The sequence below is a fragment of the Phragmites australis genome, chromosome 2 (genome assembly GCF_958298935.1).
Source record: "Phragmites australis chromosome 2, lpPhrAust1.1, whole genome shotgun sequence".
NCBI classification, from domain to species: Eukaryota; Viridiplantae; Streptophyta; class Magnoliopsida; order Poales; family Poaceae; genus Phragmites; species Phragmites australis.
In genome coordinates this window covers 43,371,636-43,387,020 of record NC_084922.1, presented here as the reverse complement: position 1 = coordinate 43,387,020, position 15,385 = coordinate 43,371,636, and the positions used below count along the sequence as shown (strand labels likewise).

At 40.9% G+C, this 15,385-nt stretch overlaps 1 protein-coding gene across 5 annotated transcripts; it reads left to right on the top strand.

Annotated features, from left to right (window-relative positions):
* The first annotated feature begins 7,267 nt into the window (after positions 1-7,267).
* Positions 7,268-14,482, top strand: LOC133909055 (protein G1-like7). Of its 5 annotated transcripts, none has more exons than XR_009908295.1 (3): positions 7,268-8,192; positions 9,596-9,830; positions 13,801-14,482. XR_009908295.1 is itself a non-coding variant. In XM_062351330.1 (2 exons), the coding sequence occupies exon 1, from the start codon at positions 7,521-7,523 to the stop codon at positions 8,157-8,159; it is 639 nt and encodes a 212-aa protein (XP_062207314.1). In that variant the 5' UTR covers positions 7,268-7,520; the 3' UTR covers positions 9,596-9,981. The 5 variants fall into 5 exon arrangements, 3 of the variants coding, with proteins under 3 accessions (XP_062207314.1, XP_062207315.1, XP_062207313.1); XR_009908296.1 differs by lacking the exon at positions 13,801-14,482 and adding an exon at positions 10,984-11,313; XM_062351330.1 differs by lacking the exon at positions 13,801-14,482 and having other exon boundaries at positions 7,268-8,159; positions 9,596-9,981.
* The last annotated feature ends 903 nt before the right edge of the window (positions 14,483-15,385 follow it).

The following is a 15,385-nucleotide window of genomic DNA, read 5'->3' as shown; positions in this document are numbered from 1 at the left end:
GGCCTTAATTTGCTAGGAAGAGTACGGATTATATTAGTTATGTTTAGAACAGGAATTTTGCAGGAAACAATAATCTAACGTACGTACATTCTTTAGTATCATAGTAAAATTCTGGATTGACGAGAATTAAAGTCCAAGATCGTGCATAATTTTAAAGCAGGGGTCTACTTTTCAGGGTTGTCTAATTTGAAATGATGTTATTAATATAAACACGCTAGTGTAAAACTCACACTAGCTTGCTAAATTAATATACGGAGGCAAAATAAATTGATCTAATCATAAAAGATCGAGTATAGATGAAATTACTTTTATTGTTGCTTCTATCAAATTAGATGTTGGTCTATCAAATTAGCGGCTAAAAATTAATATCGTTATAATAAATCCTATAATTGTCATGTGATGATGATGTCATTGCTTGCGATAGCTATTAGTAATATCCTCTCAATTAAGATTCATAAGGCTATCTTAAGTCTGTACTTTTTCTTCAATGCAATTGAACAAAAGAGCCTCGACCTAGATACGCTAGAGGAGATAGAAAAAAGATATTTTGAGACTTTATGTATTCTTAAGGTGTATTTCTCACCATCCTTTTTTAATATCATGGTATAGCTCATTGCTCACCTTGTGAAGAAAATACACTACATTGGTCCTGTGTTACTGCATAACATGTTTCCATATGAAAGATATATGAGTGTTCTCAAGTCGTGTGTAAGGAATCATTGGCAGAGTTACGTGATGGAGGAGGCATTGGTGTGGTCTGTTAATTACACTAACCTAAATATCCTAATTGGTGTGCCTAAGTCTCGTCATGAGGGGAGGCTTGCAGGTGTAGGGGCTCTGGGGAAGAGGGAAATAACTCCTGATCTGAAGACATACGACTAAGCTTAATTCCTCGTGCTGCAACAAATGAGCGAAGTGTGCACATATGTTGATAATCACAAGCAGATGCTACTTGAAGAGAATCTAGGGCAAACAAAAGCTTGGATTGTGAGACAACATATACAAAGGTTCACGACTTGGTTCCGATATTGAATCAGACAATTAAGTACTCCTACAAGTGCTCTGATAAAAAAAACTAGCATTGGGCACTATATATAATTATGATATATCAAATGTATGATATAAACAGATACACATTTTACATGATTACCCAAGATAAGAAAAGCATATACCAGAAAAGTGGCATCCATACATATGCTTATGACAACGACATGAAGGGAGGCACATACTATGGTCAAATAGAGAAGATCTAGGAGTGGAACTATTTGGGATTCAAGGTATCCATGTTTTGGTACCGTTTGATACATGGGGCAAAGGGATCACTAATGACAAGTATGGATTCACTAGGGTTGATCTCAAACATGTCGGATACAAGTCTGAACCATTTGAACTCTCTAAAGATGTTCACCAAGTCTTTTATATGACTGACACAACAAGAAAAAACGACATGTACTTCTTGCTGGGAAAAGACGCATTGTCGGAGTTCCAAACGTCGTTAATAAGGAAGAGTTCAATCATGTGAAGAAAGCATAAAAACAACGAATTTGAATTTGAGTGTCAAATTTATAATATTATTGTCAAATTTTATTTTTTATATATTAAAGTTGTAATATTAATGTCAAATATGTATATTATTATGTCAAATTTAAATTTTAGGTTTCAAGTTATTTAAATTTGTAATATTAAGTGTTTGTATCCATAAAACAATTTATGAATTTGTACCGGGAAGATTTCTGTTAAAGTGATAGGATATAAGTAAAAGGTGACGAGTTAAGAATTTCACCCGTTACCTATAATATTCACCAGTCACCTATTATAAGTCATCGATGACAGGTTAAGATTATAACCTGTCACCTATGACTTATAATAAGCTGCAAGTTATTTGAATTTGTATATTAATGTCAAATCTGTAATATTAAGTATTTGCTTCCACAAAACAATTTATGAATTTGAACTTGAAAGATTTCTGTCAAAGTGATAGGACATAAGTAAAAGGTGATAGGTTAAGAATTTCACCCGTTAGCTATTATAAGTCATAGGTGATAGGTGAAATTCTTAACACGTCACCTATGACCATATATGTATATCCCCACACACCATTCTCTATCTCATTTTGCCTAAGTCATTTCCCGTGTTTCATCGCTCCTAGGGTTCGCCGTCTCTTGTCCCCACCGTATCGCCTGCCCCCCCCCCCCCCACGCGTTGCATAGCCTCCTCGTCCCCGATGTGGTTCGGCCTCCTCGTCCCAGACGCCGCCCGGCCTCCCCGTGCATCGCCCGACCTCCTCATCCCTGATGTGGCCCGGCCTCCTCATCCCCGACACCACCCAGCCTCCCCACACGCCTCCCGACCTCCTTGTCGCTGACGTGCCACCCCAGCCTCCTCGTCCCCGACTTGGCCCGATCAAGGAGGGAGAGGGAAGGAAGAAAAAGGAAGAAGGGAAGAGGGGAAGGAGGAGGAGAAGAAAGAGGAGGAGAACCCCGGGAAACGTCGTTCAAGTTTAGTAATTTGTTCTACTATTTATTTGATTGCTTGTTTCATTTTTTAATATGCTCTAGATTTTGAAAGTTTGAATACTAATGAAGATGCATATTTCTAGAGCTAGAGGTCTAATTTTAAACTCTAATTTCAAAAATAGATTGCAATCTACTCTTTATACATTCTTGTAAAATGTGTAGACCAAAGTTTAGATCCAATTGAATGTTTATATTAGATGATCTAGTTCATATCTATGTTTTTTGATTTTTTTTCATATAGCTATTGTTCATATGGGTAATATATATTGCTACCGTGTAATTTTTCATATGCATTTTTTAGATTGAAGTTATTGAAATTATGAGCATATTTTAAGTCTATTTAATTAGCATTACAAAGGCTGCCTTCCAAGCACCCACACAACCACGTCTTGAGGTGCAAACCACCCTTGGTTCCACATGGGACACAGTTCAATGGTTGCCCACAAGAAAAAGGTGTGTACATACGGGAACAACTCTCGCCGTGGCAACGATCACACACGGAGGCAGAACTGCATGATGGAGAACTGCTAGACTGAGAAGATCTTCTAGAACCGCCTACGGAGAATATCTTCTATACTACTTGGATTGGGTTTTTTTGTTGTTGCAATAATGTGGAACATGAAGTTTGTAGAACAGAAGATAGTTTACTATTGTTCGATTTCTAGAATGACCATTATGCGGTAACATTTTAGGCTTTTGCGGTGTCTAGGGTGTTACAGTTGTTCTCAATAGATGAATTTGTCGAAATTAGATGCCTATCTACACCTCTATTATTTAGACTGATGCTACCCTGTTCTTAACTTTGATTCATTTTCTTTCCTCTATTAAGAACAAAATATGCTACACTTGATTTTCATGGGATAGAAGAGGATTATCACCCCTCATAAACCACAACTAGAGACGCTCCAGTATAAGATAGGGCGGATAGGAGTCCAAACCCGCACCTATCGTCCTCCTTCGGCAGCAATGAAAGCTAATATCATAGCCCAAGCCTTATTCGGCGCAAGCGAGAGAGCCGACATCGGGTAAGTAGCGAATAATACAATCCTGTCAAAAAGGAACTGATATGAGTCAATGCATTTTATACTTCTTGAACGCAGGAATATTTTTTGTATATGTCTACTCCCCTTGTTTTCTCTCTAGATGAATGAAGCACACTCTCTAAGCCAGATAACTGGTAGTGGTGTATGAGCCCGAAAGCCAATGTCACAAACACAGTGGCTGATGAACAAGATAACTGCTACGGGAATCGATGCTGACAGGTTGCCTATGAATAAAAAGCCTTAAATAGATTTTGGAGGGTCGCATGGCTCATTACTTAGGAGAGGGTGACAATAACGACTAAATTTTATGACCTCAGTGACGAAGCTAAGAGGGGCTTGTTTGAGAATGTCGTCAAGGAGTATTTGGAGTACTCTGGAAACATGAGTGAATGCCAAACGATCGCTACGGTCAATGCATCGATGAAAATGATCGTGAAATTTCACCAAAGCTTGAGCAAGCTCGTTAACCGGTTATTGACTAAAGGGGTGGCACAATTTGAGAGCTACAAGCACTTGAAATAGGAAGATTGTGATGCTTTTGTGCAAATGAATAACTCAGGGCAGTTCAAAAAGGAGAGTGAGGATAAGAAGTAGCTTCGGGCTAGGAATAAGCACAACCATATGATCGGGGCAATCAGTTACATGGGGAAAGGGATGAATGACATGCAGAGAATGAAAAGTTGGTCAAAGAAGGCCACGAGAATCCTTGGTTGTAATTTCTGGGACGATCATGGTCATATTCGCATGCAAGGAGTGAGTTGTCTGAAAGCGGAGAAATAACATTTATAAACAGTGAAACCCAATCAGTCACAGAAAAAGTAAAAAGAAAATGCAGCCACAGCTAGCCAAAGCTCTTTCACAGGGTCAGAGAACTTGATGTTCTCTCAGCAGTGTTGGGAAACCCATAGAACCCAGCTTGAGTGCGAGGTGTATCGAGTTCTTAGAGCTGGAAATAAGACTTTCCCAAAGACCTCGGAATATACAAGAATAGAAAGATATCGGGTGCAGTGGATGTGGATGCATTGACACAGGGCATCACACAAAAAGTTTATGTAAACATCATACAAATGCTTGCAGCACAAGGAATAGAGATTACCATCCCAACGGAAGCTAGCCTCGGAACTGTAGGGAAGAGTAGATACGCCTCCAAAAAGGTTGATCAACAAGTAGCTACTGCTATGACTGAACTAGATACTATTGACTTACTAGAAGGGCCCACACCCTATAGCCTTGTAATCAGGCCTGACGGGTATCTCATCGAGGTTGCAAGGGGCTAGGTGCTTCCAATCATCCGTATCTTACATACGGTTCTGATATATGTTGGCTATGCTATGATTACAGTGGACATGATACATTACAATGCCTCCAGTCACATGTTAGAGCTCCCCCTAATGATGAACTCACAATTTTGGGTGAAGCTCTTCGGCAAAGGATCCAGGGGAAGAGAGGCGAAATTCAAATATGGGAAGTCCTTGCTGACGATAGATAACCTAACAAGGGCAGGACAAGCATTTATTGACCTGCATAATTACTACATGCAAACTTTTAGAGACACCAATGATCAAGTTATAGTCGTACAGTACAAACGATGATACTTCTTAAAACATGATGGCTACTTCCTTGTGGGTTTTAATTACTTATATGATCTCATGCCATGTATGTATCGTTATTACGGACCTTCACATTGTAAGTCCTTTGAACTGGATATTCAATAATGAATACTACTAATTCTTAAATCTAACAATATTCTTATTGTAGGCACTTGATCGATGAAACAAGGAAGAACAAGGAGCCCTTTGGATTTCTTAACCCTAAGACCATTACAATCTTGGTTATGTAACTTCACCCCGACTATGCTATGGACTATATGACCAAGGCAATAAAACATTATTCCAAAATGTACTACTTGTTGGGCGCCAACAACACCGGTGGTCATTGTATCTTACTAGTCATTTGCCTCAAGTGAAACTTAGTGTGGTATCTCTACTCATCAATAACAGTAGGACCAAAATGAAAACCTAGAGAGCGTGATTACAGTGCTATAAAAGGACTCATCGACATGTAAGTTCGGCCTAGCTTACTTTACATGTATAACTTTTCTAACATTCAAATGTTTTCTAATCGATCTCTCTTTATGTAGATCTTTTGACAAATAACTTCGAGCTGATCCTGACTACAACGTGACAAATGGCCGTAGATTGACACACAAGACTGAGTTCGTAGTAAGTGCTACCAAATAGATGTACCTCCGAGCTAATTTCCTTTTGATCTAAACATAAATTTTCTTTTCCACAGTACCACAAATAACCATCGGGTAACGTCTGTGGATTCTATGTTACGTGGAACATACTTCTCATGATCCGAGCAAAGTATATCAAATCTCCCGATGTAAGTTAAATATAAGATTATTCAATACTAATTTCAGTAATTAGTTTAATTCCCTGATAACGTGACATTGGTTACACGTTAAATTATGCAGGATTTTTCAGCTTGCTTTCTTGACGACGGTGCGCACCTGAGGATTCGACAACAGATCATCAAGTTCATGATATCTGAAGTCATCAACCTACACGACGAGTTGCACTATAAAAACCCTAGATGCCTTTGTAATATGAGTTGATTGGAACTTTAAAATATTTGTGATTTAGTAATGAATTGATGAAAACTTTGTAACCTTTTGTGATTCTGTGATGAAATGAGTTATTATATAAGTGTGTTTATCGATATGGATTTAGATGCGTTGCTATTATTTACAGGGAGAAGATGACTGCCAAATTCTACCTATGTGCTAGGATGTAGTCAGGAAACAATACAATCATGCAGAATAAAATACACATAAGTGATGGGTAATTTGTTACCCATCACTTATGCATTCATATAAGTGATAAATGACTTATTAACCTGTCACTTATGATTTTTTCTCAGCACATGGGTGAAAGACATATGTGACAAATATTGTAGTTACTCGTCATTTATATTAGGACATAAGTGACAGATGAAGATGTTACAAATCACTTATATCTTCTTTCCAGTATATGGGTGAAAGACATAAGTGACGAGTAATCTATTTACCCATCATTTATGTTAAAATATAAGTAACAGATGAAAAAGTTACTCATCAATTATGTCTTACTTTCAAACATATAGGAGACGTTTATAAGTGATAGGTTATGACTCATTATTTATAATCTCATTGATGACAAATAAAGACTCATTACCAATCACCCATGTTCATTATAACCTTGTCACCTTTAATTTTTTTTTTACGTAGGGAACGTTAAGAAGGGATAACGAAGAAAATAATCGGGTGCTGGAGGGGAAGAAAACGGGTTGAGAAATGTGGACAAGCGTTCCGGTTTCAAGTGACAAGTATATCATGTGATTACAGCTTACAGACCAGCGTAACACAGAAGCAGGAAATCGTCGTCCCAGGGCTGAGGCATAGAGTGAAACATAAGCAGCAGATAAGCACTATATACAATACATCCCTACCTGGACTTACACTTGGCATGGAGAACATGGTGATTGTATACGCCCTACCTCGCATACACTACGTATAATACGTCAGTGCTGTGTACGTACGTACGTACGTACGTACATGCGGATTGTTCCGTCACGCACGGGGGCGGGGCCCCCCAGGTGAATGGCCCGCGTAGCCCCCAGGTGAATGGCCCGCGTAGCTCCCATCAGCCTCATCGCTCCGCTCACTCCAGTAACATTCGTCTCCCCTTCCTCCCGTCCCCGGCTCCCCGTCGCTCTCCGTCTCCGCTCCCCCGCTCCCTTCCCTTTCCAACGTCCCATCTCGATCCACCCCGTCGAGCGCGTCCCCCAGGTCTCTGATTTACCACACCCCGCGCCCCGGTGCGCGTCCACTCAGCTGCGATCGCCCGCTCGATCGCTACGAGCTAACTCGCTGTTGCTTGTTGCCTGATTGCTAGCTAGCTAGCTCTCTCTCACTTGCATGGATCCATCCGGGCCTGGCCCGTCGTTGGCCGCGGGGGGAGGAGGCGGAGGTGGCGGTGGCACGCCGTCCGTGGCGCCGCAGAGGCCGGCGCAGCTGAGCAGGTACGAGTCGCAGAAGCGGCGGGACTGGAACGCGTTCCTGCAGTACCTGCGGAACCACCGGCCGCCGCTGACGCTGGCGCGGTGCAGTGGCGCGCACGTGATCGAGTTCCTCAGGTACCTGAACCAGTTCGGAAAGACCAAGGTGCACGCCGCGGGGTGCGCCTACTACGGCCAGACCAGCCCGCCGGGCCCCTGCCCCTGCCCTCTGCGGCAGGCGTGGGGGTCACTCGACGCGCTCATCGGCCGCCTGCGCGCGGCCTACGAGGAGAGCGGCGGCACGCCCGAGTCCAACCCCTTCGCCGAGCGCGCCGTGCGGATCTACCTCCGCGATGTGCGCGACTCCCAGGCCAAGGCGCGCGGCATCCCGTACGAGAAGAAGAAGCGCAAGCGCGCTCAGGCCGCGGCGGCCGTCGAGCCGTCCAGCTCGTCCGCTGCTGCCGCCGCCCCAGGCGGCGGCGGCGGGAGCAGCAGTGGCGCTGCAGCTGCGCCCGCTTCTCAAGCTGGAGGGATCGGCACTGCACCGGGCACCTCTTGAGTACAGTAGACCTGCAGATCTTGTTTAATTATCGTAATTTCTTCCTCTCGTCTCTGCATATCACAAGATTTAAGCTTTCTACTTTTCCTACGCTTTGTTCCTTCTTTCTTCTTCTTTTCTTTCTTCGTTCTCGAGTCCCCTTTTTTTATTAATTAGGTTACTGTATGGCTTAGAAGGAGGGGAAGTGAGCTGATTAATCGTTGCAACAGTGCGTTCATGATCCTTGGTAAAGAAATGAAAGATTTGAGGCCATGTTAATGGCTTCCTAGCTTGCTAATATTTCAGCCGAAGCCTTTTTTGTTTCTCTCATCGCAAACTTCTTTTAAATTAACACCGTAATCTATCTCGTTAAGTTGTAGTTTAATTTGCATTTTGATCTATATACTGTAATACATTCAAAGCACATCCAACGTAAGTCCGTAATACTATATACTATTCTCTCTTCTTGCACGCATTTCTTGCTCAATATGGAGGTTTGAAGCGCTCGATCCATGACCATGAGTGGAATTTCTCCTGGACGAACTGTTCAAAAATGGGGAGGCATACAGTCACCAGAGGACGGAATTGATGGTGCTGCTCCCTCCCTCCTGGCACGCATGGCGCACACCCCTGACGGGCGCTACAGTTCCCAGCCTATCGATCAGCCCTCCTCCATTTGACCAACTCCCCGGTTTACCATATGTACATGCATGCTTGCGCCCAAATTCGACAGAGCAGCCATGAAGAGAGAGGTGCATGCATGTGTAATGGCGAGAAAGGAGAGGAAAGAGAGCGAGAGGGAGGGTAGGCATGCACACGCGAGGGGTTTGTCCTGAGCGCCTTAAATAGAAAAGGGCGAGGGGAGGAGGAGGAGATCTCTGCTCTGGTCCCCGGCCGGCGGACTGGAGGGGACTGTGGACTACGCACGAAGAGAATAAGGCCCATGGCACGGCGCAGGAACGCACTGAATCTCTGACCAAACGGCACTCTTCCACCGGCCGGACTCTCTCTTTCTCACGCGAGTACTGCTTGATCCGTGCCTCCTTTTCTCTCAGACGCGCGCACGCACGCACGCATCTCCATATACTTGCATGGCCACTGCCCCGTGCCAGAGTGGGCGTGGTACCGATCCTCTTGCATTCACGCCGGTCGTTTGCCAAGAGTCCTCTCAAAGTCTCAAATTCTTATTTCTTTCTGTTTCTAATTTCAGTCCTCTTGCCTAGCTCTGCATAACTGCATTATGGATCTTCATTTCCCTCTCTCCTTTTTATTTTTTCTTCATTTTTTCTATTTCTCTTAAGTTATCACTTGCTTCCATATACTCGAAGCGGGATAAATTACTGTGTCTCGTTAGAGCTTAATTGGTCGTCAAGTGACTCGTTTCTTGTTGTCGACATACTGTTTTGCCTTGTAACATCATTTTTTACCAACATCTGATGAGCATTTCTTGCTTTCAGAGATCGATGAAGAAGATGAACAGTGGTTCCCCTTGTCTATAGGCTCCTAGCCTTAGCTAGCCTTTTTCACTCGCTTTCTTAACAAAGGGCGGTGGGCTAAGCCAGGCTTGCTCGTGTGCGCACTAGGCCTGGGAGGAAAAGGTTAAGCCCAGGAGCCGCTGCTTCCCTCCGTGTCCTGTGATCCTGTCCATTTGTTGCAACCATGGCTCCGGCGGGCCCTAGCACTGTTTATATGGTAAGGATCTCAGATTGTAATGTTGGTGTACGATTAGTTTTTTAAGGATATATTAGTTTTTATTTTATCTCTAAGATTGTTTAAGATCTAAATTACTATGTATTCTACATAAACAGCTCACGAGGTTCAATAAAAATTATCTATTGTAGTATATTCATCCTCTTACTTAGTATCAGGCCGACGCCGTTCTTGAGCCACTACCTTCACAGCTTCTACCACGCCATCCTTAGGAGATGATCTAATCTCCATGATCTCTTCAAGAAGCTATGCAACCTATAGTTTAATTGTGTTGCCAATCATCTGATTAGCTAACACTTAGAGTTTTTTCTGGTCCTATTTATATCGGGTTTTCTGTTGATTACAAAATTATTAGTTTTTCGATCATAGATCAGTTTGTGTTGCTAATTCATCAAGGCTCCTTCGCTCTGGACTTCTCTGCCTCGGCTTTGATCTCTCTAGCGCCTTTTCTCCTCTGATGGCACGCTCGTCAACATGACCCCCTCCTTCATGGCCTTTCAAGAAAACGGTATACACATCATAATCACATTGGATCGTCATCGTTGGCCCGTCATCCATGGGCACAAGCCTCGCACCACAGAGAACAAGGTTGTCGTTGCGTGCCCTCTCAAGTTGCAGTGCTGACACTCATGGTCACATCGTCATTGCCTGGGTTGCACGCTTCTCTGGGCAGTAGCTCCACCCCCATGATGCTTGTCCTCATTACCATACTAGCTATTGCTCCAAGTTAGTGTTTTCCTCTGACACCTTCAGGCCTTCGTCGCTAGTGGTCCTCGGACGAATCAACTTGACTTTGTGCATGTATGTGCTTGTGTTGGTGCTTTGGGACTGCACCATCCTCTATGGTTATGACCACAATCATCTCGCTCTCTGCTACCTCGGTAATAAAAGGGATATCTTCATGTTGAGCAAATTGTCGGTTTTCACTCCAATTTGAGTGCTCGCGCATTGTTCACGCTACGACTATGAGAAAGTTTATATAGTGAGGATTCAGAAGGATCCAAATATTATAGTAGGATATGATTAGTTTTTATCTTATCTATATAATTATTTGAGATCTATACTACCATGTACTATATATAAACAATCCATGATGCTCAATACAAATGATATATATTCATGTATCCTCTTACAGTACCCAACATCTGGTGCGCGTGCATCTCCACTCTCGCCGCCCACTGGAGCGCCATGTCAGGTGTTGTGCACGAATATCCGCCCACAAGTTGGCTGCACACCTAACTACCATCCATAGGCGGATCTAGTGGGTAGTCCAGGTGGGTCTGGGACTACCTTAGGATCTGGCCCATTTTTGTGCAAGTATGTGTAGGGATCAGGGAGCGTGAGGCTGTAAGCACAGAGCATAGCCACTCAGCCAACACGTATATTTGAGGTTCAATATTGCATTGATGTGGGCTTTAATTGATCTTGTAATCTTGCATGTTCAATATTGATTGCAATTTCTAAATTTGCAATGCCGTAAGCTTCAATTTATCCGGTATAAGCAATTGATGATTATTATAGAAAAGAATGTATTATGGCGTCAATGATAAAATTTAACAAGAGCTTAACAACAAGTAAGTAACTAATTGCTTTATCATTTCCTAGAAAATCAAGTACTAGCTTTGGTTGTTGTCTAGAAAAAGGGAAAAGAGAGAGGGAAGAGAACTGGCTGCAGCTACTAACTAGCAGCTGGAGCTGATGCATTGTATGATAGAGTACTACTTTTTGTGGTTGAGATTGATCAATCTTATTAGATGTTTTAATATTTGTTTAACAGATATCGATATTATTATTTTTCTTTATTATTTAGATTACTCACATGATACTTAATTAGCAAAATTTTAAAAATTAGATTGTGTGGATTGTGCCAAATATTTACTGAGCTGAATATTTTCTTTAAAGTAAACGAGGATGATTGTAATACCTGCGAAGAGAGAAGAGAAGAGTGGGGCCAACCTTGCCCAACCGACCACCAATTGAGCCTAGGTCCCAAGTAACCCATGTCCTAACTCTAGACTTTTTTTTACTACCCCACCCCACAGCCGTTCTCTCCTTCCCTCACCCCTGGTCGCCACCTCTCTTAACTGTTGCTGCCTTGTTGCTGCTAGGTGACCAAGGAGCAAAGAAGGGAGAGAGAAGGAGGTAGCCCTACTATCCAGACCGTCTCCTCCCTATGCCCTGCTACTGGCCTCCTCCCTGCACCCCTTGCTTGTTGTCCAGCACTACCCTTAGCTCCCTGCTACTGTTGTTGTTGCCATGCCTTCCTGCTGCAGCAAGAGAAGAAAGATGAAAGAGAAGAGGAGAGAAGGGAAAAGGAGGAGGAAGAGGGGTGCTGCTGCAAGGATTTTATGGAAAACTCTAGGTGATACTACACCAATGCGTGCATAGCTTGGCTTCATCTTCGGTCAAGGCAAATGAACGTGACGGTTATTGTCATAACTTTAATTTGTTATTTTTGCTTCCTCCACTTACAATAATACAGAACATATAATTATACTAATTAATTTAGAAGATTATACTTACTTGCTCTGGATCTATGAATTCGGCTTAATCTTTTGGTTATAGTTGATAGAATCTTATGCAATAGTGATGATGCCTTGTCAGTCTAGTCATTTCTAGCACAATCCCATCTTATGTCTAATGGCTAGTTTACTTGAGAATAATGATGTTGGTTATGTAGAAGCTTATAGAAGAGGACATGCTTTGATTTGTAGGTGAGCATTTAATTCTTTTGAGGGCTGTTTCATATGTCTATAACTAGTTGGAATAAAACATTTAGAAACCCAATATATGTTAAATGATAAGTTAGCAAAAGCATAGTTATTATCTTTATGTGCCCTACATATAATTAAACTTGTAATATGTGGTTATAAAATGGGGTAGGCTTTGCTCTTTCAAAGTAAGTTTATTGTTGCTGTATGTTTATGTTCATATCATCTGCACTTTAACATGAAGAATGAATGGTGGATATATGTGGATGAAAGTGGCTTATATTAATTATCTAGAAAATGTTTTTATGTTGATGTATGTTCATGGTTGTGAACTATACGGTTTATATTCTGGCATTTAAAGTATATCATGTACATTTCACTACATTGCATTTCATATGCATTGGAAGTTATGTCGTGATCTTTGGGTCACGATCGTACCGGTACGCATCGTACGTTGCCCGAGGAGGGGTGCGATGTAAAAGATGTCATTGTATTTCATATGCATTGGAAGTTATGTCGTGATCTTAGGGTCACGATCGTACCGATACGTATCGTACGTTGCTTGAAGAGAGGTGCGATGTAAAAGAAGACATATCTATATGCATTGTTGTATGGAATTGAATGTTCGGATATGTTGAAAGTTGCATTGGAAGTTGATATGAGAAGCGATGCTTCTCCGTATATGTCTATTGTGGTATGTCTTGTGGATTTATGAGGATATTGACGTCTTATGTGGATTTTCATTGCACATTATTCATGTGCATTATAGTGTATTGCAATGATATTCCATATACAATTTGATTACGGTGAATTGTATGCAGATGTTTGAGTAATCTTATTAAAAAGCAGAAGGTATGTCATTATGAGTGGGTCATTCGTGTAAAATTGTCGTTTATTATTGATGCGGCTTGATCTCTAGTCATGATGACTTGGATTTTGATATTCCATTACAAGTCCTATTTATCTCTTAGAAGTTGAAGTCAATCATACCGTTGATATCTTGTTATATGGGATATATAGTTTCTTTATCTAGCTTATATTACAGTTAAGTTCGCTATGAACATGTGATTATTGAATTTCAGAAGTAGCTATTTAACTTGCCTAAAAATGAACATAATGAATAATGTGTATACATGTTTAAGTTTTAAATTGACGCTTTAAATATTGTGGTTTAAATAGCTTGTTAAAGTAGTTCGCTTGCTGAGATTATCCAATCTCATCCTTATATTTTTCCTCCCTAGGTTGTTTTCTGGAAGCTAGCATGGAGAAATGGGTTAGCAACACGTCATCCACTTTTGCACCATCATAAATAATTTAGAGTGGTGTGGTAATAATAAATTACTAGTTGCTAGTGTCGTTGCTAGATAGTTTTAACAATGCCCTAGAGCAGTTAAGCTCTGGTTCTTTTAACGCTAGAATGTTCTAAAATGTTAGTGTGTAGGTTTATTCTTATAATATATCTGTGTTTTTTGGTTGCTTCCGCATAGCCTATGTTACGAGGAGTTGCTATGAGGCGTAGTCGAGTAACATTCCAGTCAATTGTGAGTCCTAGGGTGTTACAATGATATAACTAAGATTTTTATGGACATGAGAGAACACAATGTTAAAAATCTATAGTAGTATTGTAATATCTTATTTATGTAAGACCTTATTTATGAATAATTTATATTGTAATTTTCCAAAAATTAAACTTATCTGTTGAATTTATGATATATTTTTTAATATATCTGTATTGTGCTTCTAGGAATTTTTACTTATATATTGATTCTACGATCTTATGAAAAGTTGGTGCCTATCTAATATAAAAATCCTAGCTTCGTCAATGCTGTCATAGTGCCATCAACGTCTTTTTTAGATTTTTCGCATCGGTCTCCTTTGCTCTGCCGCGCTCATTCGGCTCCACCGTGCAATTGCATTGTAGCTAGCCACCAACAACCTTCTCCTCCTGTCCTTGCGTCTATAGGTGAAAACGGATTAGATATAGACAGGTAATGATCATTTCATATTTTTATCTTTATTTTTAATTAGAAATAAAAACAAATATGGAAATTCCGGATATGGAAACAAATCCGGAGAGTATTGAGAATAAATATGGATCTGGATATCTGTCAAATTATAAAGATCTCTTAAATTGTACGTATAAAAATAACAAAATAACAATGTAGTATAATATCACGTATAATGAAAATAAATTATACGTATAAAATAATAAAAAAATAATATAGTCTAAGTAGTTAGGATCGTGGTAGGCTGTTGTCCTATTGACGATGGTGATAGTCTTGTTCTTCAATGAGCCGGGTGAATATGATATTATCTATATCCTTATCTGAATATTATCCATTTCTTTATCCGTATCTAGCTAAAAAAAAAATGTTTCTGTTTCCGTTTACTTATCTGGATAAGAAATATCTATATTAGATACGAAAATATTTGTATTCGTATCCGGACAGGGACATCCATGTCTATTTTTCTAAATTTGAAACGAAAAATATTCGAACCGTTTTCAGCCTACTTCCATTCTCATCGATGACAGGCACCCTGTGTTCTTGCTGGCTGCCTTTCGGATCTCAAATGTCAGGTCTGATCTAACATTATTGTGCATATAGACAAACACTATACTCATATCTGCATAGTCCCCCCTGGCTTGCACCATATTGGGCAAGACAAAAGGCTTAACAACTGCTGGTGTTGTTGGAATAATATTTTCTTGCAATTTGTTGTGTCTCTCTATTTAATAACTACAGTACTACATGGAATCATGCAACAGGCCCCCATAAGCTCTTCAATTTCTGATACATGCGTCGATCTTCGATTCTGTAACCTAAC

Bases quoted from the DNA above. Each gene is read 5' to 3' on its own strand.
- LOC133909055 (XM_062351330.1), top strand. From the start codon at position 7,521: ATGGATCCATCCGGGCCTGGCCCGTCGTTGGCCGCGGGGGGAGGAGGC.